Below are 24,567 nucleotides of genomic sequence, written 5' to 3' on the forward strand. Positions count from 1 at the left end.
CCATCACACAGGGCCCCAACACACCCATCACACAGGGCCCCAATACACCCATCACACAGGGCCCCAACACACTACACACCCATCATACAGGGCCCCAACATGCTACACACCCATCATACAGGGCCCCAACACACTACACACTCATCATACAGGGCCCCAACATACCCATCACAAAGGGCCCCAACACACCCATCACACAGGGCCCCAACACACCCATCACACAGGGCCCCAACACACTACACACCCATCATACAGGGCCCCAACAAACCCATCACACAGGGCCCCAACACACTACACACCCATCACACAGGGCCCCAACACACCCATCACACAGGGCCCCAACACACTACACACCCATCACACAGGGCCCCAACACACTACACACCCATCACACAGGGCCCCAACACACCCATCACACAGGGCCCCAACACACTACACACTCATCATACAGGGCCCCAACACACTACACACTCATCACACAGGGCCCCAACACACCCATCATACAGGGCCCCAACACACTACACACTCATCATACAGGGCCCCAACACACTACACACTCATCATACAGGGCCCCAACATACCCATCACAAAGGGCCCCAACATGCTACACACCCATCATACAGGGCCCCAACACACCCATCACACAGGGCGCCAACACACTACACACCCATCACACAGGGCCCCAACACACCCATCACACAGGGCCCCAACACACTACACACTCATCATACAGGGCCCCAACACACTACACACTCATCACACAGGGCCCCAACACACCCATCATACAGGGCCCCAACACACTACACACTCATCATACAGGGCCCCAACACACTACACACTCATCATACAGGGCCCCAACATACCCATCACAAAGGGCCCCAACATGCTACACACCCATCATACAGGGCCCCATCACACCCATCATACAGGGCCCCATCACACCCATCATACAGGGCCCCATCACACCCATCATACAGGGCCCCAACACACCCATCATACAGGGCCCCAACATACCCATCACACAGGGCCCCAACATGCTACACACCCATCATACAGGGCCCCATCACACCCATCATACAGGTCCCCAACAAACCCATCATACAGGGCCCCAACACACTGCACACCCATCACACAGGGCCCCAACACACTACACACCCATCACACAGGGCCCCAACACACTACACACCCATCACACAGGGCCCCAACACACCCATCACACAGGGCCCCAACACACTACACACCCATCATACAGGGCCCCAACACACTACACACCCATCATACAGGGCCCCAACACACTACACACCCATCATACAGGGCCCTAACACACTACACACCCATCACACAGGGCCCCAACACACCCATCACACAGGGCCCCAACATGCTACATATCCACCATACAGGGCCCCTAAAACGTCACCTCTCTTTGGCTTGAGGGTCTATTTTGTGGGTTTTCTTTTGTCGTCATTTTAAAGAGACACACCTTCCCATTTGGCACGTTTTCTGAAAAGCAGCTTTTGTGTTGATGGACACTGCACGGAACCACACGCTGAGGTTTTATTGATTATTTGAGGGCTCGTATGTGCAGTTTGTGTCACAAAGCCGAGGAACTGAAATGAATCTGAAGCCTGACTGGGACCGGTGTGGACGAGCAGGAAGCCTCACGTTGTCTCTCGCACATTCTGCCGTCTCACATTGTCCGTGGTTTGTCAGCAGGCGCACAAAGTTCGCCACAAAGGAGACGCCGGAGGTCACGAGGTCACCGAACACGTAATAAAAAGCGCTCCAGACCTGCATATAAAAATACCCAGAAGCCTTCACAGAAGGCAACACGAGCAGGTCCGTTATCTCTTACACGTTACGGGGACATGTGACATGTTAAAGAGGTCATGTGTTACATTTGTCCAGCGCCGCAGGAGTGCGATGTCTTTAATAATGCTGGAGCGAAGCAGTGATACAGCCACATGAACACACACTGTCATCACATTGCAGCCGGTTTCCATGATCACAATCTCTTAAATCACAGCACAAACTGAGGACACGTCTGTGTGAAAAGGAATACCGTTTTATCACAAATACTGATGCACTTTTCTGTCATATAGCTTTTTTTTTTTTTAAATAAATGGGCCGAATCTTTACATTTAAGTTACATCTGAATGAGAACCACAGCACATACATGTGTATCTGCCGCTCAGGCGTTGGCAGAGCACGACCGTCATAGTGTTGTTTTCCTGCTCCGCTAACGCCTGAACAGCGCCCCCTTGTGGGGAGGAATGTGAATACGTCTGACTTTTACAACTCCATGAGGAGGAATAAATTATGTATTTTTGCACACTTAAACAAAAAAATAAACAACTTTTTTTGGCATGGTGACAAAAACTACCTCCTGTAACATAAAGATAACTCTGTTTTAAAGGAAGGAAGGCAGAAAGCATTAGTTTGTAGTGTGGTACTGTCAATGTGTCTTATCAGTAGTTGTACCGGTACTTGATACTGGTGTATCTACTGGTGTATCTACTGGTGTATCTACTGGTGTATCTACTGGTGTATCTACTGGTGGACCATGAATGAGAACATCGTGCACTGTGAAGAAGAGCTTCAAAGTAAATAAACGTTACTGTTTCCTTTGGGCGTCTTGAGAGCGACTTCATGTTCGTTTGTTTTGCTGTGGGTGAATCCAGTCGTAACTTTAATCAAATATTAACTTGAATGGTGGAGAAGAACTTGAAAAAAAAACACAAAACATTTAGTGCTTAAATCGGTTGATTTACCTTCACTTAAAAAAAACAAAAAGTCTCAAAAGTGTCGCTGCGAGCGCATCAGAGTCATTTCTTCCGGGTTCAGATGAGTAGAAAAACAACAACATATATCTCTCTATGTATTTACATTAGTAATATACTTCTCAAAAGCACGAGAACTCTGTGAACGACGGGACGGAAAGTGAAAGCAGGTAACAGCAGCAGGAGCGGAGGCGCAGTGGGCGGTTCCTCCGAGGCCCCGCCCCCTGAGCGCCGCGCTCATCGGTGACAGGTAGTGTTTGTGGTCGCGTGGGGATGGAGCATATCGGGAAAGAGATGGATTTCCTCTGTGTCTCATCACGGTACAGTCACGTTGGTTAGCTTACGGCGAGAAAGGAAACGCGGCGTGAAGGAACGCTAAAGTTCTGAGGAAGTTCAGAAGCTCACCGGCTGGACAGGTTGGTGAGGAAGCCGCCTGAAGACCGATGACCTCATCACTGGGGTCCAGTTTGGGCTTCAAGCACAGCAGCATGGAGTGAAACCAGGTGTCAAACCAGGTGTCAAACCAGGTGTCAGTGCTGATGGCCAGGAGGAACAGACCCCCGGCTGCTGGGAGGAACAAACAAACAGAAACCTGCAGCTTTGGATTCCTCTTTTCTAAGTTGTTATGACTGTGCACGTTTTTCTCTTGCAGATTTGTGTGTTTTTAGTTTTTACCTTATCAGATACTTTACAACACTGTAGACTCACAGCAATAACAGCCTTTGTTTCGTCTCTCAACAATGTCAGAGAGGAACAGCTGAGGAAGCGCTGTCTCTTCCTCGTTGGCTTCCTGCAGCACCCACCCCGTCACAAAAAGGATTCGACACTAACATCTGGGAGATTTGACTTGATAACTTACTCACTGAGACGAAAGGTACATTTTTTCTGCTTTTTGGAAGCGAGTTTTCCCAAAAGTAACTGCAGGTAACAAGAGACGGCTTCAGGAGGAGCGCAAGTCAGAAACTTTGTAGTCGGACTGAAATCTCAGAGTCTTTGTCCAACGGGAGCGTCGCCACTCAAAACGGACAGACAAGGAACGCGTTTCCTAGATTTGATCGTTCTTAAGGACTTAAGAAGGCTCTTAAGAAGGGTTGGGCTAAGAAGGAGTGTTTCCCAGATGCTGTTAAGAACGCGTCAGGCTGATCTTCTTAAGCTCAGAACGACTCTGGGAAACACGTCCTTCTTTCACAGCGCTCCTAAGGAGCTTTTAAGAAGCTCTTAGCGCTTAAGAGCTTCTTTAACGAATCTGGGAAACGTGGCCGAGGAACGCACTTAGTGTTGGTTCAAAGTGATTCAGAGGTTCCAAGTTGTTGTAGAAAACAGCGGCGGGGATCGTAGAGGCGGCTGCAGTTCGCTCGGCGCCCGTCGGACAGAACGCGCACTCGAGTCGGGTTTAAGTCACGCTGCCGTCGTTGGCGCCAACTTCACACACGTCCTCGTCGCACACGCCTCGACCCAGCCCCAGACCGGAGAACATCCCCAAGCCCTGAGCGGGACTCTGGGAGACGCCGCCGAGGAGCGGCCCTGCGCCGCCGCCGGCCATACTGTTGATGCTGCTGCTGCTGCTTCCTGTTGCTGAGACGCCGGCGCCGGAAAGATGAGGAGAGGAAGCAGACATTCCTCCTCTTCCTCCTCCCAGAATACCGCCATGTCCTTCGCCCCCAGACAGGAGGAGGTGAGGGGAGCCAATCAAATCTGGCCCATCCTCACCTCCTCCTCCTCCTCTTCTCCCGCCCTCGCCGCCGCTACCCTCACCGCCGCCCTCGCCGCCGCCCTCCCCAAGCCCGCTGCGCCTCTCGCAGTGCGAGCGGTGGCGCATGAAGCTGTCGCGCCACATGAACTTCTTGCCGCAGCCGAGGCAGTCGTACGGCTTGAGGCCCGTGTGCGTCTTCATGTGCTCCGTGAGGTGATGCTTCATCTTGAACTTCTTGGCGCAGACGGGGCAGTGGAAGGGCCGCAGGTCCAGGTGCATGTTGATGTGGCGGTCCCTCATGCTCTTGTGGGTGAAGGTCTTCCCACAGTGGCACATGAACACTTTCCCCGAACCCCCGGCGCCGCCGCCGCCCCCCATCCCTCCGCCGTCCATGCCGTCGACCCCCAAACCCCCCTGCGCCGACAGGTGGACGGCGCCGTGCTCCAGGCCGGGACCTTTGAAAGAGGCTCCTCCCATCATACCACCCGCCATCCCCAGAGGAGGGCCGGCGGCGGCGGCGTCCAGGGAGAGCCCGGAGGCCTGGCTGTAGAGGAGGATCTGGTTCCCCTGCATGTCCAGGGGGAAGAGCTGGGCCCGGGCCGACGCCGCGGACTGGACCTGGCCCAGCAGCGCCGACACGGCCCGGTTAGCGCCGTGGCTCTGACCCGCGGCGCCGTCGTGGAGGTGAGCCAGAGTCTGGTCCATTAAACTGCCTTCGAACTTGAGGTAGTCTTCCGACGACTGGCAGTAGTCCACCTGGAGACAGACGGAGACATGTGAGGAACGCCAACGCATCAGGAGACACGCCTCAGTGATGTTTAGCGCTCAGCACCTCCATGTTGGACACACGATGTCTCCTGTAATCTGGAAAAGTCTCTTAATTTATACACACACACACATTCAGTTTTTTAAATCCCAAAGGTGAAGTCACCCGTCGGTTTGTGAACTGATGTCATGAAGGCTCGAGTTTGGTGTTTTGGTCGCCATCTTGAATTTTTGGTCACCAGTAAACAGAAGTGACCGCTTCTGGACCGAGGAGGAGCGACAGAGAGACGCCGTATACGTTTCTGGTAACGACCTGTCAATCACAGTAAGCCCCGCCCCTAAAGCCTTCCATCATGCTGTATTGAAGAAGACTTGAAGCTAGAGATTGAGACATAAACTCATGTTTACGATGTTTACTCAGGGAATACATCAAGAGAGAAGTAGAGTCATTCATATAGACTTCATAATATTTTGAAGATGACGCTACAACCACATGGAAAGGTGTCACCTGGTGTCTTTCGAGCTCGGCTCACCTGGGAGTCCATGTCGCTCTCCGCTCTGCCTCCCAGATCGGCTGAAAGGCTCCGGACGTTGGAGATGTTGAAGTTGCTCCTCTCCCTCTCTCTCTCTCTGGCCAGCTCCATCTCCCTCTCGTCCTCGTCGTCCTCGTCCTCTCCCTCCTCCTCCCCGGACACGACGATGAGGTCGTCGTCCTCCACGCGCTCGGTTTTCACCACCACCCACTGTTTGCGGGGCATGATGCTGGGCTGGCTGTAGGTGGGGCGCTTCAGCAGCGGCAACGCAGAGTCCTCCCCGTCCTTTCAATTCAGACGGTTATTCAGGGGATTTAGATTACTATTTATGTTAAGTGTTACATGAACCAAACAGCTGTTTCTCTCTCTCTCTCTCTCACTCTCACTCTCACTCTCTCTCTCTCTCTCTCTCTCTCTCTCTCTCTCTCTCTCTCTCTATCATTTTTGTCTTAAGTGACCGTGGTCTCCAAATATAAGACACCAGGAGTTTCCTCTTTAGAAGTCTCTTCATGAAGGAGAACGTTCCGCACATGACGACGGTTTTATTTCAAAATAAAAGCTTTTCGGAGCAGTTTGAAGGTGCACAGCTCACCTGGTAAGAGGACACGCCGAAGCTGTCGCTGACCCCGACCTCCTGGTCCGAGACAGAGCTCATTTTCTTCCTCCTCCCGCTGCCTCCTCCTCCTCCTCTTCCTCTCTTCCTCTGATGGTACAACACCTCCTCCTCTTCCTCCTCCTCCTCTTCCTCCTCCACTTCGTCCTCCTCCTCCTCAATGAGGAAGGCCTCCTCTCCCCCCGACGGCGTGCAGTAGCTGGGCGTGTTGCTGGCCCCGCCTCCGTCCCCCGACGCCCCGGCCGCGGCCGCGCCGCCGCCTCCGAAGCCGCTCCCGTCCCTGGGGCTGAAGTAGTTGGTGCTGCTGGGCGACTGGCTCTCACTCACCGGCGGGCGGCTGGGGGGCTGGGAGGCGCGCTGGGGCTCGTTGGACCCTCCCACCTGGGCCTGGCCGCCACCGCCATCCCCGCCGGCTCTATTACCAGCGCCCGCGCCGCCGCCACCGTCGCTGCTGCTACATCCGAGGTTGGCCGAGCCTCCGGCTCCTCCGGCAGTCGCTCCGTCCCGCGCACCGTCGCCGCCTCCTCCTCCTCCTCCTCCTCCGCCTCCTCCTCCGCCTCCTCCTCCGCCGCCGCTCCCTCCTCCCGCCGCCGCCCGGCCCTCCTTCAGCAGCTCGGTGCATTTGTCCACGATGTGCCACATCTGCAGGACGCTGCCCACCGTGAGGTAGTTGACGATGTCGTCGCGCAGCATCCGGAGCTGGCCGGTGTAGGCGCAGCTCAGCACGCTCTCGAACGCCAGCGGGTCCATCACTGCCGGGATGGAGACCGTGGACATGTTCTTCAGTAGCACCTGGCGGTGCGAGGGGACATAAACATCACAGTAATACATGAAATACTCACTCCCATCATGCCTCCTGTCTTCTTTGTGTTAAGACTATTAGAAAAAAGGTGGAAATCAAACTTATTGGACACATTTCAAATCAAAGTCTGATGCAACCCCCCATTAAAAAACAGGAAATGCAGACGCATAATTGGCCCTCGAACTAAATTTCTATCGGATTGATCTCGTTCTTTACCTTTTTGTGTGTGTATGTTTTAAACAGGTCAGCTGCTTTATTTAGTCCTCTATTGGAGAGTACAAATGTGGTCTTGTGTTCGTAGAAACTTACAATATTAACACGATGGCTTGTTTGTACGTCTTTAAACCAATGAGCTTGGCTAGCGGACTAATGCCACAATACCCTGATGACGCAGCTGGAGAACCGCCAAAGCGCCACCTGACCTGCTGAACTTGTTGATAAATTACCGTTTAATGATAGCCGTTACCCTTCAATTAGCCTGCAATTCAATTGGGTTTCAACCAGTAACAGTCACCTCTGCACATTTAAGACACAATCCGTAGCATTCAGACTCTTAAAAAATGTCCAGATCTGGTCCTAAACCCATCAACAACACAACTAAATACCCATCCACATTGGTGGTTTAGTTACCCTTCTGAATCTCTTCCCCTCTCACTGTTGTTTACAACACAATGAGACACAATTGACTGAAGTGTGTCGCATCCTCAAAGACAAATAAAGTAACAACCATCTCCCTCTGAATCCATATCTGCTATTGTGTCTCGGTATCTTCTCGGCTCAGTCAAACGAAGTCAAACTGTCATAGGTTCTAACATTTAGAGACCCTTTCTGACACGGTCCGGATCAGGAAATGGACAAGCAGGAGTCCATGTCGCTTTTACACGTTGGTACCGATTGTGAACACGTGAGCGGGATAAAAATAAAAAAATAAAAACACTCCCACCTGGTCGTGGAAGTAGGGCGAGGAGGCGGCCAGGACGCAGCGGTGGGCTTTGAACACTTGTCCCTGCACGTGGATGGAGAGGTCACAGAGCCTGCCGTCTTCCCTCTGCCGGTTCAGGCCGTCCAGCACCGAGGCCCGAGCGCCGGGGAAGCACACCTGCACCTCCGGGCCAGATGTGTCGCTGGGAGCTGAGCTGCTGCTGCTGCTGCTGCTGCTTCCCACCTCCATGGGCAGCGACTGCATCTAGGTTGGAGAAAAACGCTCATGACTGGCAAGTCAAATCACGCTTTGAGATCAAGTCTGACTGCTTCCGTAAAAACTCCCTTGTGTACATCTTTTTTAATGTGGTAGTGGTAATATTTGCAAAAATGAATTCAAGGTATGTTTTTATATTTCCAAAATACAGACGTTTCTTGTACTGGAAGTAATAGCCCCGCAATATAATAATAAGTTCTATGTTCGTAAACGATTTGGTTATCAAAAGTCTTCAGAGAGAGATGATCACTGGAGCGACAAACTTATTATTTTCATTATGACTACTGCCAATTATTTTTTCTTGTTCTGTAAAATATCAGAAAACGGAGAGCAACATCTTACTGGTGTCGGAGGTTGACGTCTTCAAATGTCTCTTATGATCAGACCAGCAGTCCAAAAGCAAACTAAGACACTTAGACTATGAGTCCTCCCCTCTGAGGATCGGCCACCAGAACATGGTTTTCTTTTGTCTTAGAAAATGACTTGATAATAACAATAATCACTTATCGACTCATCCAAAACAGCCACTGATTCATTTCCTGTCAATCAACTAGTGTTGATTCAACCCAACCATTTGATGGATATATACACCGAGAGGTGTCTCTCTGATATAAACGGGGTGGTCGTGATATCAGAGACCTCTCAGTGATGCAAAACAATGCAACTGCTGCACAGATAGTAAAGGGTTCATTACATTTAATTTTAATTGTTTCATCGGCACCTTTCTATTCTCAGAGCACATTGAAGCGTGGCTCACTGCAGAGTTTACAGTGAGTTGCTTTTAGCTTGGCAACTGGTGGTGGACCAGTGACACCAGGGGACCCAGACATGTCTCCAGCTGTGGGGCCAAACACAACAACCGAAACGATCGGTCTTTGGGTTCATTCACCAGAACTCATGTCTGCTGAGCCCGACTCTCATTCTCAAACTCAAAAATAAAAAGGATGACATGTGTAACCACGTCTCTATCACTTGCTTTTGGGGCAACTGCGACCAATACAAGGACGCAGTCGGATTGATTGGCCGTGTTGTTGCTTGAGAAACGCTACTAATTTACCCACAATGCACCGCAAATTAGCCCAACTCGTAGAAGTGGACCCATCCGACGGAAACCCCCAAGGGTCTTTTTTAAAGTGTCTTTGTTAGAGCCCCCCCTGCCCTCTCGTTTTGTCCACGCACACAGCGCGTGTTGCGTGTAAACACCGCATATATGGCAGCATGAGGAGCTCACAGCAACAGGGTCGTGGGGCAGAACCGCATCACGTCCTCTAAATCATTACACGCACGACCGCACTACTTTGTCGCTGTGTTATTAGCGCCTGGGAGAGGGGGGGTCGGGAATCAACAGCTTGAGTGCAAACAGACTTTTAGTTGACAAGCTACACAAAACAAATAAAGAAAGAAAGAAAGAAGCGAAGCCGTGGACTGCTAATCCACGCCACCATGTCTTCTGCTCCCAGAGACAACGGTCGCTAACCGCCAACGCAGCCCTAAAAATCCTTCCCGTTACAGATGTGACGTTAGCATGCTAGCTAGCGCAGACGGCTAACAAGAAGCGCGCTTGGGGGGAGAGGGCAGGGGGGAAGAAAGAGCCGTGAACCGCATTGAACTCACGGTTTTTTTTAGTTGGCACCGCAGCCGAGTGAAGGGCTCTCTCCGTCCGAACAGACGGCTGTGGGGGCCGCCGGGTTATCCAGGCCCAGAAGTTTGGGGACCATTTTTGGAAAATGTTCCTCGCATCTGATCGCTCCTGCAGCGGCAGACAGAGACGCGTCGCCTTTAAAAGGATTCCAGACAGACGAGCCAGACTTTGGCCGACAAAAAAAATAGACAGTGACGGGAGGAAACTCACTATTTAAAATAGTGAGACGTTTCTTTGTCTTTTTTCTGATCTTTTCCCCCTTTTATTTATTTTTCTGCATAATATTCCATAGTGAATTTTCACCTTTTTATTTCATCAATCTATCACTTTATGACATTTAAATACTGCCTACCTTTATGAAATGGCAAAACTGTAACTGGAACAGTGAAGGATGATTATATGAAATCACTTGAAAGTGTATAGTTTGTCCCACCAGGCTTGATGTAGAAACATAACTAGCATGGTCAAATTCATTTAATATAAACATGCTTTATGTTTATAAAAGCATTGGCAAAACTCAAGAAATAAAACGTAAAGCAGCATAGCGAATATAAGAAGCAAACCTAATGATTGGCTTTATTCAAATAAGCACACAAGTTATACAAAAAAACATTTAAATTCAAAAAGAACCTGCTTCTCCAATTAATATAGAACAAGTCTGATGGAGATTAAATCAAAAAACCTTGAGAGACGTATATTTATTTAAAAATAAGACAGGAAACATGCGTCTGTACACATCCACTTGAATACATGTTTAAAAGCTTGTAATAGTGATGACTAATGAAAGCACGAGAATATACAAAAAGATTTCAGTTTTTGGTTCTCACAGGCCGGCAAACCAGGAACCAGCTCAGAAACTATAGTTGCCATACACCTTGTATTTTTTGAGTAATTTGGATGCTATGCAGTTTTACAACAGTTAAAATAATGGCATAAAAGGATAAAAAGCTTTATTACAGTAACAATCAAAACTCTATAGTTTCTACGTTACAGGATTTGAAATGCGTTACTTCCTGGTGGATAAAGAGCGGTGGAGCAGCTGTCAGCACGTTCTTCACAGATCCCTCAGAAATGAATCCAGCAAGACCCCGGCTGCTCGTTCATCATCGAACAGAATTGTTGCGACGGCGGCCACCGCTTAACGACTGCTCACTTCCCACAAACAATACGTTGTCAACAAACAAACAAAAAACTTCGCGACCGCCAGGTTCCGGTTCTGACTGGGGTTGTTTTTATTTACAGGTGCTCGGTTTGGCGGTTTCCGCTTTGTACGTTCAAAAGGTGCATAGAATTGATTGAAGAATGCCAACCTGGCAACCCTTCAGCCCCCCCGCCTTACTGATACCAAAACAGCACAAAGTAAAAGTCAAAAGATCCGCGAAACAACCAAACTGAATGTCGTGACCATGAATAAAAATGGTAAAAATAGGAAGATGTTTTTTTCTTCTTCTTCTTCTCCAAACACTGGGCTCTACTTTCTGTTGGCACTTGCAGTTCCAATCACACAGTCGTTCACCTGAAAAGAGTAAACGAAAAAAAATTAAACTTTCTTCTGCACTCTCCCAGCGAGTAAATCTACAGTTTTCACATCATGTGTCATGTTTTATTGGCTGTGTCCTTGGGACAGGACTCTAAACAACTATATATCCACTCACCTTGCTTGCGAACCTCAGGGAGTTCAGGGTTTCTCCAAAGCTGTCTGGCTCAGGGGCAATGTTCACAAACATCAGGCTGGGACGAGAACAGCAGAAACAAACTCATTAGAATGAAAAGAAAACCCAGAGGGTCTTACTGAGCCCAAGTGACACGACATAACGCGGCCTCTGTTGGCCCAGACCACTGTTTGTGTCGGTGAACTCACGTTTTGCTGTTTCCTCCCAAGCACCCCTGTAGCAGGTAGGTCAGCTTGGAGTTCCTGTACGGTACGTAGCTCTCCTGGAACACGGATACAAATTAAATTCACACCACCAACAAAAAAGGAACCAAATTTAGAGGTTTAGGGCTTCTTCTCGGCCTCTCCGAGCTCTGCACTGTGCTCACTGACCTTGTTGGCCAGCGCCGTGATGACTATCCCGAGGTTGGACAGGGAGCCGTTGATGGCGGTCATCTCCTTGAAGCGCTCTCCCTGAGACTGGCTCTTCAGCATTCGCTCGCTGCCGGCCAAGTCCACCAGGCACAGAGTGGCTACACACGAAAGAACAAAATGCACAAGCAGGTTTAATGAAAAATGAGCACAGAGTTGTATTCTTAACACACAAGTGACTCCACATTTCTGACATTGGGGTAATCTGTGGGATTATACTCACACTTGCACTTGACGTCCCGGCCGACGTTCGCTCCCTCGATATCCAGCTGGAACACCGAATGGGAGCGAGAGGAGCGGTCGTTCTGCGCCGTCTGGGCCGTGGAGCGGTTCTGATTGGCCAACATGATGAGTCCGAGGACCTGGCAGGCGGAGAGGGTTCACACAGAGCATTGACTCCAACGCGACGCGTGAAGGAAAGCAACACGGACGCACAGTTAACGGATGATTTGTTCACCGCTGCCAGTGACTCTGCGTACCTGATCCTCGTTGTAGACCCGTTCGTACGTGAGGTTGGTGATCGTCACCTCGTTGCTGGCGGACTTTCGGATCTCGTACTCGGGCCTCTTGCTGGCCTTGCCGGAGTAAATGAGGTCTCGCAGGCTCTCGTTGTAAATTTCCACGAAGCTCGCCGTGAAGGTGAACTGAAATTAAAACGAAACAAAAACAGATATTTGATTTTTTAAAACAACGCTCCCCTTCTCCTCGTCGTACTGCATCTCCTCCACGGACTCTAACAGGATGAGAGCTTATAGGGGGCAGAGGTTGATGGTTGTGTGCAATGTAGAGGCCAATACTTTAGTGATAACACACACATGTATCTGAATCTGTTTAAAATCCAAGTCCTAAGTTTTAGTTTAGTTGAGCTGGTGTCTGCAGTAGTGTTAAAAACTAGAAATAGATTACTAGTTGAAAAGTAGGTAATTTAGTTTAAACTTTTGCAAATTTCTTTCTGAAATTCACAATATTGCTGATAATACAGCAACAATAATACAATAATTAATAGAAATATAATGAATTTAAATGACTATTAGCTGCAGCCATTGTGTGCAAAATTCATAAAGTTTACATGTTTTGAATCGCAGGATTTAGTAGAAGAAGTTCTGATCTGTTCACTCAAAGTTCACTTTGAATACCGTGACATCACACACTGACCTCCCAGCCCTGCGCCTTCAGGTTCTCTGCCGCGTTGAAGATTTGCTTCACGGCTCTGGGAATGACTCCTCTGGACTCGTCGAACTCGTCTCCTTCCATGGTGTACGTCTTCCCGCTGCCCGTCTGGCCGTAGGCAAAGCAGCAGACGTTGTAGCCGTCCAAAGCGGACTGCACCAGCAGAGAGATCTCTTCGAAGACCTGGGAAGAAAAATAGAAAAATAAATTAAATCAATCACCATGAATTTCCTGCTCTGGTGGGAAACCAGACTTTTACATTTTATTTTATTTTAAATGCATGTTTGTTTACCTCCTGTTGCAAAGTCTGGGGGCCAAACACTCGGTCGAAATTGAAGTTGTAATTCTTCTGAGTGTCAGCAGTTTTGCCTGTGTGAGACTAAAATGAAGAAAAAGCAGAATTACAATTTTTTGTAGGTCAAAAATATGCAAATGCAACTCAAAGCACAATGTCAAGATTATCTGACGCAACACTGACAACATGTGTGTCATATTCACTGTGACATCCGATTCACAACAATAATTTCTCATCTACGATGTAACCGGCAGGTTAGACAGTAGACACATGCCGTGAACTATGGATGCGACCTGCTCCTGTGGCTACAGAGCAGAAACAAGCCTTGATTCATCTAGTTATTCATGCATCTGATGAGGTAAGCCCCCAGGATTCTCACCTCCTCTGTTTTAGCCAGCGTGATCGTCTTGTTGTCACTGGCCGCTAGCTGAATGTGCTTGCTGAGGCCTCCTTCCACCAGAGGGCGCACCCTGCAAAAGACCCTGATGTTGCCCTGCAAGAAAAAAAGGGTGAAATTAGTAGTCAGAGAGAAGAGGGACATTTGTCTTAATTGACGAAAGCCCCAAATGTTCAGCAACGTTTTTATCTATACGGCAAGAATAGTCTACACTGTCGCTGGGCTGCGCTGAGCTGTGTCTCGACTTGCCTTGAGCTCCTGGATGGCGTTGTGGAGCCGCCTGCGCTCCATCTCCCCGGCATGAAGATCGTCCTTCTGCTTGTCCACAGTGTCCTTGAGAGAGCTGACCTCGTCCTCCGTGTCTCTGAGGGTCGCCTGCAGGCGGGCCAGAGTCGACTCCTGCACCGACAGCTTCATCTGAAGAGGATGAAATTGAAACTCCTTGATGGGATTTCTGGAAGGCAAAGCCTCCTTTATGAGCTGTTGAATGCTCAGTTGTTTGCTTGAGTAAATAATAGCCCTGTGTTAGCACAGTGTGATACCACACAGCCAGTATTAGCTGGTATTCAAGGAGCAGACTTTATACCTTGAGAGTTTGCAGCTCTGTCTCCTGGCTGTCCCGCAGAGTTTCCATGACATTGTATTTGCTCTGCAAGTTGGAGAGCTCCTTGTCGAGAGTGCGCTTATCACTGGACACCGTCTCCAACTCATCCCGCACTCCTGACAGTGCCAGCAGTTCCGCCTCATACTCACTGAAACCACAGACACATTTAATGGAGTCAGAAGAACCACGCTGTGATGACAATCATTTCCTTTACAAAAACATGGAATGGTCCTTGGTACCTGATCTGGCTCTTTTGCCGAGCAAGAGCTTTTTCCATTTCAAACACTCTGGACTGGTTCTTGGCCATCGTGCCTTTCAGCTCTTCGTTCTCCTCGTTGCTAGCTTTGAGCTTGCTCTGGCCGTTTCGGAGCCGACCCTCCAAGTCGCTGACCTTGCCCTTCAGGTCCCATCCTTGCCTCTTCACGCCCCCGACCACACCTGTGCACAGCAAGCATAAACAACAGGTGTGACACGTTCATCCTGTCGTCAGAGTCGTTCCCCGTTTTTTTCTTTCAGATCGCTACGGAACAAGACTTATTCTACATACACCTCTTTCACGTTACACAAACCTGTTTTTCTATTGGCCAGAAAGACTCGTAGCTTCTTAATCAATTCACTTGATATTGACATCATTCGCAGAGGAACAAGAACCAAGTGGAGATAATGTATTTACCTGTTTTTGGGCCTGTGGGTGCAACAGTTTGTTTCACATTGCCTCCTTTTGCTGCAATAGAAGCTATAGATTGTTTCATGACACCTGAAAAAATTAGTCAAAATCAGTCAGATGTTACCTTAAAAACATGATGGATCCAAAGCACTTTTATAGTAATGAATTATACCCATAAACTAAAACAGTAACGTTCAGACTCTGCTCAATCCTGACAAAAAAGACGGCTCATCTCACCTCTGGAAGGAGCAGCAGCCACCGTGGCGGCGCCCAAACCTCTGACTGGCCTCGCTGCGTGGGGGACAAAGTGAGACATGCTTTGTGAAAATAATTTTTTTTAAAACCAAGATAACCTCAACAATTAAAATACACAAACTTGAAGTTTTTCCCTTAAATTTTCTCATACACATGTCTTGGTGCATTCTGTCCTTTGTGGAAAAAAAACAAAGACTCTGAACGTCAGCTCACTTACAGATAGGCGCTCTGGTCGCTGCCACAAGAGGATTTCGCCGGCCACCGATGATCGTGGCTGCTGCCCTTGGTTTGACAGGCTCGGGGTCCTTGCGCATCCTCTTCTGCAAATACAAGAAACACCACCAGCATTAGGCAACAGCAATGATTCAACCTCTTTGGCTATAGCGATATATCATGCATGATCAGGACTTTGTGTGGAATTTTAACTCAATAAACGAGTTAAAACCTCAACATCATGTAGCATTGTACAACATTGATGTTAATGCTAAGAACTTGTGATAGGCCAACATCTGGGTGCATGGACCTATGAACTGGATAATGCGATTACTTTTCATGCACAGCAGCTTGAGGTGCAGCAGCAGAATAAAACTGACAGACACAAAGGATGGAGAGTTGTAGTACGAACCTGAGCAGGTGCGAAGTCTTGTCCATTCTCTGAGCTGCTGCTGCTCATCAGCAGGACCCTTTTACTTGAACTGACTGGCAAGCGGGACATGTTCTGTTGAGGGTGAGGAGGTAAGTTACGATCCCAACAGACCATCACAGGAAAAAAAAACATCAAGCATGAAGACTAATGTCCATCAGGAGCATTATATGCGTGTATATCATCATGGAATAGATCTACTATTGATGTAAGATATGGCATGTTGCAGTGGTTAATGTCACAAGAATAAAAACCTACAGAGGCAATTAACACACACACACACACACACACACACACACACACACACACACACAGTCTTGTCTTTCATATAACCCTCTGTTGTTACTCTGAATATGTTGTGACGTCATAGCGAGACAAAATAATCCATACATTAACGTGATGTTTTTTTTTTAATTACTCATAATTTAGTGTTAGTTGTTTGATCTTAACGAGGTCTAACGTTACAAACCATACGAAGCAAACAAGTTTAAAACCTGTAGTTAGTTAATGTTCTCAATAATTTAGGTTGAAAAATATCTGTTACAACATTAAGTGATAATATGTGTATTATTTGTTTTATCATATATGGAGGAGGAAGTAATTTTGGACCCGGGAAACAACATTATTTAACATTAAAACGAACATTTCAGGAGGTCTGAATTGGCTTCCAGTGGACGGCTGTTAGCCGTGTAACGCTAAGTTTGCTCGTGGGACTTAACGTTAGCAGTTACCCGTTACCTTGGGCATAAAAGGTCAATAACAACAATAAACTACGGGAACTCCTGTCTCTAGGAACCACCCCTTAAAAAGACTAAATGAAAGAAACAAGAAGCTTTGAGTTATTAAACCATTTACCTTATTATCCAACGCCGAGTGTTCGTAAAAGGTTGACTCCAATCCTCTGTTTCCGGTCGTTTGAATTTCAAACTGAACTGTTTTGGTGGGCTAAGCGGACAAGCTGTCGTGATTGGTTGAGCGAGCGTAAGTCCCGCCTCGGTTTTTATGTACGCTTGTTAAAGGGAGAGGCGTGTCCCGCTTGGGCGGGATATACGCTGTTTGCACAGTGAAGGCTAGTCCTGACTTGTCTAGAGACTAGCGTGAATCGATCAAACAAATCACATTTCACTATACGTAGCTATTACGCCAATTACATTTGATTGACTAGATCTAGTGTACCCTCCCAATAGTGTCTCAGGCTGCTCTGCAGTGACACCAACTGTCAGCACCGCGTCTCGCTGTCCATCCAAACCTCGCGAGACTTGGAGTTTCAGTCTCTTGGATGGTTGGTGCTGTGCTTGACATCAGTGTATTGTCCTAGCAGATGATTTAACTAGTACAGTGTTGTACTAGTTATATATCTAACTAGTACAGTATTGTACTAGTTATATATATACTATCTTGGAAAAACATACTCAAACAAAACATTACATAATGGTACATTCTCACCAGCTCCACAGAGTTTGGACCATAATCAAATAAATAAGACAGATAACGTACTTTTTTTTTTTTTTATCATCATAAACATTTTTTTGGAACTTTATTCTCCTGAAGGGGAAGAAACAGTCTGTTCAGATGAGCAAGAGGTGAAACTGTGCATACAGTATGCAAGAGTGTAGCATATAAGAGGGCCGTTAACAACTGTACTATTCATCAGGAGCGTCAGTAATAACATTAACAGGAATATATTGAGAATCTTGTTATTTTTCATAAAAAGACAGGTTAAAATACAAGGAGCATACATGGTGAGGACAAGTAGCCGGTTTGGCTGCTTAAACATTCTGATTGGGTAAGAGACAGTTTGTGCACAAAAACACCGGCAGCAGTGTCCCAGGTCACTTATTTTATATAATGTGATCCGGAAGACATACTAATATAATATAATAGAGAGGGAGGGGGTTCACGTTCCAATGCCACAACAATCTTGTCCGAAAGGCCGGATCAAAAGGTAATGATTCGGACAAAATAAACACACAGTGACATCATTTCATATCGTAATGAGAGCGAATATCACCATGTGCAGGGGCTCAAAAGGCAGGAAAACATTGCACAGTCGTTCGTGATGGAGAGAATAACTATTTCCAACCCCTCAGGCTGATCCTCCATCAGCACTAAATGTGACCTGGGACGCAGCCGATGCTTTTAACACTTGTTGATTTGAGTTCCTTTAGTTTCCATATATGCTTTACACAGGACGTACTTCCCTTTTACAGATTAAAAAGTCTTTTCTATCTATTTTATGTACAGCATACTGCAATACAATAATGCCTCAGATTGATAATAATGTGGATAACATTTGCAATGGTTATATTGAATGTAGTAATATGTATGAAAAGTTCTTAAAAAAAAAGATTGATAACAGTACCAGTCAGCCATTTTTTTTTTTTTATCACACAATCATTTTCCCCCCAACAACAGACTATGATGAGTCGGGCCGTCTTTACCGCTATTGGAGAATAGTTTACCGTCATTCTAGGACAAAAAAAAACGCTTCGTTAGGCTTTCCCTCCCTGTTCCTCCACATTCATGCATCACTTTGCTTTCTCTCTGATTTTGTTCACACGTTCCTCTGTTGGTAGAAAAATACATACATATGATATATTAAAAAAAGAAGTACAACAATGGCAAACATAGATATGAAGTACGAGCTTCATCAAGTGCTTTCTTTATGCCCCCCTCTTCTCTCTCTCTCTCTTGTGTGTTTCCGTCTCACTCCGCTGCAGAGGCCCCATGTTTAGTGCGTTTTCCAGCCGGCGTCCGTCTCTTTCCATCGAGACTTTGGGCTCCGACGGAGATATGGTTCCTCAACTCCTCGCCGTCTGAGGGGCGCGAAGAAGGACATCATGGACACTTTGAGACTCATCCAATAATACAGCTCGCCATTCTCTTTCTCTTCTTTTTCTTGCGATCTTTTCTCAGGCTCCAATTCAGCCTTTTTTTCCAGGTGTCCTTTTATAAAACTCGCTTCTATTTTACTGAGTTCGTCCCCGCGGCCTCTCATCATCTTGGATTCCGTGTCTTCTTTCTCTCCCTTGTTTTTTTTTTTTTGGCTGGAACTAAATAATGGAGAATGTTCAGATTAATGTGATCTGAATGTGTGAAGAAAAACAAAACAACACCACCGCTCTCTGGACACTGAATGTGCAGAGAGAGTCGTGTGACCTTCTGTTGTATTTTACAGATATTTTACATCTTCATCCTCCGATGGTGCCCGTTGCAAACAATGCAATGGAAAAAGAGATGGGACACCAGTGAGCCTCTTTTATCAAGCTACTCAGACGAGGACTGCTGGTTTTGGATCAACCCATCTGTTATAAAAGCCCAAAGTGATGTCAGATCAGGGTTCTGGTTCAGTCTAAAACTGGAGGAATGTGGCTCCAGGCTGAAGAATGAACCGCTTGTATCAGCGTCCTCAACCAGCATTTTTTACTGAGGGAGACTTGGCACAAGTGGGCTCAGGAATCGAGAAGCACATTGTAAAATATCTGCGTTCTGACCAGTGATTCGATGCTGTACTCGGCATTAAAGCTTCTTAATAAGAAGGGAAGAAAATGGCGTTGGTGAAATGAGCCATTTCTTCTTTCTTAAGAAGGCGATAACAGTGAATACAGTGAAATGACTCGTTTAAATGGAACTTTTTTACACTGCAGGTACGATAAGAAATGTCTCAAACCGAGTGGGAGGCCTACGAGTTCATGTGCTCCACCTGTATGGCCGAGGTGGAGACGGTGAGGCAGAGGTCTTTGTGGACCACGGGCAGGTCCGCCACAGAGACCGGTTTGTACTGGATCTCGCTGGCTGACACTGTCTTGTACTGGTGCAGGTCGAACGGGCACTGGACCACGGCTTGCAAGGGCTGCTGGGTCGGCTGGTAGCTGCCCGGCGGTCCGGGGTTCTGGGCGTTGCTGTTGAGGTTGGCCTGGCTGTGCAGCTGGCTCGCTCGGCCCCTCCCTCGGCCGCGGCCGCGGCCCCGGCCCGGCGTGAGGCCCTGGGCCTGCTGAGCGGCTACCGTTGCCGCCACCGTTAGCGGGTCGGGGTTGTGCTTCCTCATGTGTTTCATTAGATACGTCTCCTAGGGGAAGAGAGAGAGAGATCCACGTCAGGGTCCAGGGTCTGAATTAAGTTTTGGGGACACTTTGACGTATATACAGCTTCCTTCATAAAGCGAGGAAGTGCTTACCGAGGTATAGGACCGGTTACAGAGGCCACAGGAGAACAGCTTGGCGTGCTTCACGGTGTGCGTGGACAGGTGCACCTCCAGGCTGGCGGCGTCTGTGTAACCACGATTACAGTTGTGGCACTTGAACGGCTTGTCTTTGTTGTGCTGCCGGCGGTGAGACTGTAAGGTGCAGAACACAGACGGTCAAGAGAACCAGAAGCATGTCTCACAGGGACACTTTTACCTCTCACTGTCTTCAAACAGGGAACAACAAAAATGAACTGATGGACCGACAAGAACATTGAACTTGATCTTGACTACACTGGAGACATTTTAGACTCCTTCTTCTCTGTTAATGGGAGCTATACGTGTGAAGTTTAGGTTCTCGTTTTCCCGCCAACACAGAAAAAATAACTGCTTTGCGGTGGAAAATATCAGGATCCAAACCTGTGAGTTCCTTTACCTGAAGGTTGGACAACTGAGTGAAAGCTTTTTCACAGCCGGGATGGTTGCACTTGTACGGTCGGTCACCGGTGTGGATCCTGCAAAATAAAACGACAGGAAGAAACGCCGTTATTAATGAAACGACTTGTTGGCGCAGATGAAAAATAGTAGGGAAGAGTATTTTGTGTTTTCTCGTATTCAAAGCAGTACAAACAGCAGTGTGCTCATTCCTCCGGGGCCACCCATCACTTACCGTCATTCACAGATAAAAGTAAACATATAAATGCTATTTCCAATGCCGTTAAGAGCCAATTCTACCGGCCTTCAGGCCTCTGTAGCGTGAGGCAAGAAGCTGTGGAACAAGCTGTGTTTCCACGTGGCATTATTTAACAATGTAATAGAAGTCTTGAAGAGACAGCTTGGATTGTTTGGTAAATGTATTTTAAACACTTAAAGAAATCATCATTACGTTCAAGTGGACGCTAATATTTAGAATACTTTCACCACTTTACCTTGCCGTCAGACCTCGCCTACACCAATCAAATGTCAATCCACTCTTACTGTCTTTGTTTGGCCACTCTTGATAAGATCTAGCAAAACTCTACACACCTGCTCCTGTACCGTACATGCACACATCAACAACAACATGAAAACACAACCAGCCATTCAAACCCGCCCCGCCCCGGCCCGGCCCAGTACCGTGTGTGCTGCTGGAGGTGACTGAGCTGCCTGAATGTTTTCTGGCAGTAGGAGCAGGCGTAGGGCTTGGCCCCGGTGTGGATGCGGATGTGCTGGGACAGGTAGCTGGAGTTGGCGAACGACTTGGAGCAGTGGGGACACTTGTGGGGCTTGCCCTCCGTGTGGTTTCTAACGCGGGGGGAGGGAGGAGGGAATCGGGGATTGAAGGGGTGAGGAGGTGGAGAGAGACAGACAGAGAGAGAAACAGAGAGAGATTTTTAAGCTACAGCATGACCAAACTTCACCATGAACTGAGGACCAAATCATGCGTTAAAGTTGACAGGATCAAAGGTCATTAAGTTTGAAAGTGTGCTGTTTGTGCTGCGTCTGAGTTGTGACAACACAGAACAAAAACATACAGCAAGCACAGTCACGCTTTTCTCTCTCTCTCTCTCTCTCTTTCTCTCTCCATCGGTGCCCCCTGCTCTGAGTGGAGTGTGTCTATGAATGTTTGGCACCGCCGCAGCCAAAATTGAGATGTAAATTCGAGACGAGCGGCGGGCCAGTGGAGCGCATCCTCCTGCTTAAAGCGAAGGGCCCTGAAACTCACGGTGCATGGCCATGAGGGAAGTTAAAAAAGGTGAATGGCAAGGTCAAACGTCAAATTAAAACAGTTATCACGAGGGCATGAATGGGTGCTTTCCTCACGTACGTCATAGCAGAGATACAAGTAACACAAATGAAACAAGCCCGCGTGTCAGATTAGTGACTGATGGAAATGGGATCGTACAGGTGTGAGACACATGTGGGCTCTGTAAAACACAACGGCCAACGGTTTGTGACGAGGATGAGGGCGATGACGCTAACCACCTGATGGTAATGTCCTCTACGAACAGCCAAAGACCTCAGCTTGGAGGCAATCAAAGCAACTTATAAATGTGATGAGGCGGGCGTCCAGAAAGGAACCAATCTTCATTAATACTTACATGAAAATAACAAGCTGAGAACCTTTATTTCATTTAAGTTTGGTTCAAGTGTTGCACCCTGAGACCGCAAAAAGAGCTAGACTGAAATATCATCCCCCTCTTCCTTCCATCACTCATTCACTCATTCACTCACTCACACACACACACACACACGCGTGCAGACCAGGGCATTACCGTGTGTGCTGCTGGAGGTGGCTGAGCTGCCTGAATGTTTTCTGGCAGTAGGTGCAGGTGTAGGGCTTGGCCCCGCTGTGGATGCGGATGTGCTGGGACAGGTAGCTGGAGTTGGCGAACGACTTGGAGCAGTGGGGACACTTGTGGGGCTTGGCCTCCGTGTGCGACTTGGCGTGGATCTGCATGTCCGACTTGCTGAAGAACGTCACCGCGCACATGCGACACCTTGCCGCGTGAGAGAGAGAGAGAGATGAAAACCTTCATGTGGATTGAACGTGGGCTTGCAGGTGGAGTCTGTTTGACGCCGCAAACAATAATGCTTTTTTTAATCTCAATGATTTTCCGCTACCTGTAGGATTTGGGGCCGTCTTTGTTGGTATGATCGTCCTCGTCATTTGACAGGTCGTATGGGTCAGCAGTGTGGTGCTAACACAATGACAACACATACATTACGCCCACGGGAAACAAACACCGACAATCCACGCTGTGTAGAAGAGCAGCAACAAAAGACCAGGAGCAAAGCATACAAGAGACCCTCACCTGTCCACCAGCGGCGAGGTGTGCCAATATTAATGCATCACTTCCTGGAGGAAGGACTCCACCCATTCCTGCCACTCTGGCCAACATCTGTTTGCTCTTCCTGCCCCGCTTGGATGGCGTCGGCATGACGAGCGCAGAAGAGACGGAAATGTTCTCCTTCTTGTCTGGAAAAACAACCACAGAAAAGACGGAAAGGGAAAGAGAGCGTTGGTGAAGACAGCATTAGTTACGTGGATGAATCTGACGCAATTGGACCAACACATCACACACAGATGAATTACAAAACAATATGCACAGACACATGTGAATGTACGCATGCATGTCGTAAAGTAAGGTAAGAGTAAATGAGTAAATAACGGCACGAAAAAGGAAAACTTATTTTTTGGGTGGAGACGTGAAGCAGCTGCAGTTCCTGTCTGTAAATCACATGATGCATGGGAGAACGGCGAGCAACGACCGGGAAGGAAAGAAGACACAGCAGCTCAGCTCACTCACCCGCGGTCATGATACCGGTCGAGGGAACCGGCACAACGGTGATGTTCTGGGTGGTGTGCGACTGGTGCAGGTGTCCCCCGAGCGCACTCATGCCGCCGCCGCCCGCTGCGTTTCCCCCACCTCCTTCCTGTTTGGGGACCAACCGCACCCCCCCGGGCCCTGCGTCCACCGAGCCGGGGATGGCGAGCACCGCCGTGGGGTAGTGGGGGGAGGAGGCGGAAGACGCGGAGGCGTGAGGGAAGGAGGACGCGTTGGCCTTCTCCTGACCCAGCTGCTCCTTCGCTTTGTTCAGGAACATGGCGTTCTCGATCTGGACAGCGGTGAGTGGAGGGAGGAAAGTAGGAGTAAGGGCGAAGGAATAAAGAGGGAAAGAGTATAAAACATTGGGAGGAGCGGAGGAAGGAAGATGGAGGATGAAAAGCGAGAGGAAAAGGAGGCCGTGAGAGGTGAGGGAGACAGGTGAGGGGTGTGTGATGACAACGGAAGGCCAGGCGGATTTAAGAAGATGAAAAGGAGACATGGAAAGGAAGAGGAGGAAAGGAGATAAAGGTGGGGGATACCCGGCGGTGAAGAGAGGTCAGGGACGGGTTTAGGTTTCATGGAGAGAAAACACATGTACAGCAGGGGAGTCAATAAAGGTTTGTGTGACGCCGGGACAAAGGAGAGAAAGGGAAGGGAGGAAGGACGGAGGTAGTGAAGGAAGTGAGCAGTGGGATGGGAAAGTGAAAGGCGGGAGATGATAATGAGTTCAAAGGCAGCGTAGGAGACAAAGGCAGAGAAGAGCGAACAAAGGCAAAGTGAGACGCAGAGAGGCGATGAAGAAAGGACCAAAGAGGAGTTAAAGAGAGGAGAGAGAGAGGGACAGAAGTCATCACATGATCCAGTGAACCCTCCCCCACGTCCACAACTCGTTGTCAGGTGTTGTCACGTTTTCAAATTCCCACAAACAAAAGTCAA

The 24,567-nt window shown here is 48.3% G+C and overlaps 3 protein-coding genes across 6 annotated transcripts in view; all 3 read right to left on the reverse strand.

Moving 5' to 3' along the window:
* Window positions 1–306: 306 nt before the first annotated feature.
* On the reverse strand, window positions 307–10,143 carry zbtb22b (zinc finger and BTB domain containing 22b). The gene is made up of 5 exons (XM_068576126.1): window positions 9,996–10,143; window positions 8,127–8,369; window positions 6,361–7,173; window positions 5,769–6,053; window positions 307–5,226 (listed from the first exon to the last, which is right to left on the reverse strand). Exons 2-5 carry the CDS (start codon window positions 8,367–8,369, stop codon window positions 4,171–4,173), a joined length of 2,397 nt encoding a protein of 798 aa, XP_068432227.1. The 5' UTR covers window positions 9,996–10,143; the 3' UTR covers window positions 307–4,170.
* A 563-nt stretch (window positions 10,144–10,706) lies between these two features.
* Window positions 10,707–17,144, reverse strand: kifc1 (kinesin family member C1). Its single transcript, XM_068575487.1, has 17 exons — window positions 16,993–17,144; window positions 16,120–16,212; window positions 15,712–15,814; window positions 15,477–15,530; window positions 15,246–15,329; window positions 14,812–15,010; window positions 14,555–14,720; window positions 14,218–14,385; window positions 13,951–14,064; window positions 13,569–13,655; window positions 13,262–13,459; window positions 12,586–12,750; window positions 12,330–12,468; window positions 12,068–12,207; window positions 11,885–11,958; window positions 11,679–11,754; window positions 10,707–11,539 (listed from the first exon to the last, which is right to left on the reverse strand). The coding sequence occupies exons 2-17, from the start codon at window positions 16,207–16,209 to the stop codon at window positions 11,495–11,497; spliced, it is 1,902 nt and encodes a 633-aa protein (XP_068431588.1). The 5' UTR covers window positions 16,210–16,212; window positions 16,993–17,144; the 3' UTR covers window positions 10,707–11,494.
* A 530-nt stretch (window positions 17,145–17,674) lies between these two features.
* Window positions 17,675–24,567, reverse strand: part of znf384a (zinc finger protein 384 a) — a 9,444-nt gene continuing 2,551 nt past the window's right edge. For 3 of the 4 annotated variants that reach the window (XM_068575740.1, XM_068575739.1, XM_068575738.1), the window contains 8 exons: window positions 23,611–23,920; window positions 23,116–23,279; window positions 22,925–23,001; window positions 22,576–22,800; window positions 21,437–21,604; window positions 20,757–20,835; window positions 20,315–20,473; window positions 17,675–20,206 (listed from right to left, as the gene is read on the reverse strand). In XM_068575740.1, the coding sequence (XP_068431841.1) occupies window positions 19,820–20,206; window positions 20,315–20,473; window positions 20,757–20,835; window positions 21,437–21,604; window positions 22,576–22,800; window positions 22,925–23,001; window positions 23,116–23,279; window positions 23,611–23,908 (1,557 nt within the window). In that variant the 5' untranslated portion in view covers window positions 23,909–23,920 and the 3' untranslated portion in view covers window positions 17,675–19,819. The remainder of the gene's footprint in view (window positions 20,207–20,314; window positions 20,474–20,756; window positions 20,836–21,436; window positions 21,605–22,575; window positions 22,801–22,924; window positions 23,002–23,115; window positions 23,280–23,610; window positions 23,921–24,567) is intronic. The other variant, XM_068575741.1, reaches the window with a different exon arrangement.

The sequence above is a fragment of the Clinocottus analis genome, unplaced genomic scaffold (genome assembly GCF_023055335.1).
Source record: "Clinocottus analis isolate CAN_PGR_092001 unplaced genomic scaffold, fCliAna1.0.p SCAF_14, whole genome shotgun sequence".
Lineage (NCBI taxonomy): Eukaryota > Metazoa > Chordata > Actinopteri > Perciformes > Cottidae > Clinocottus > Clinocottus analis.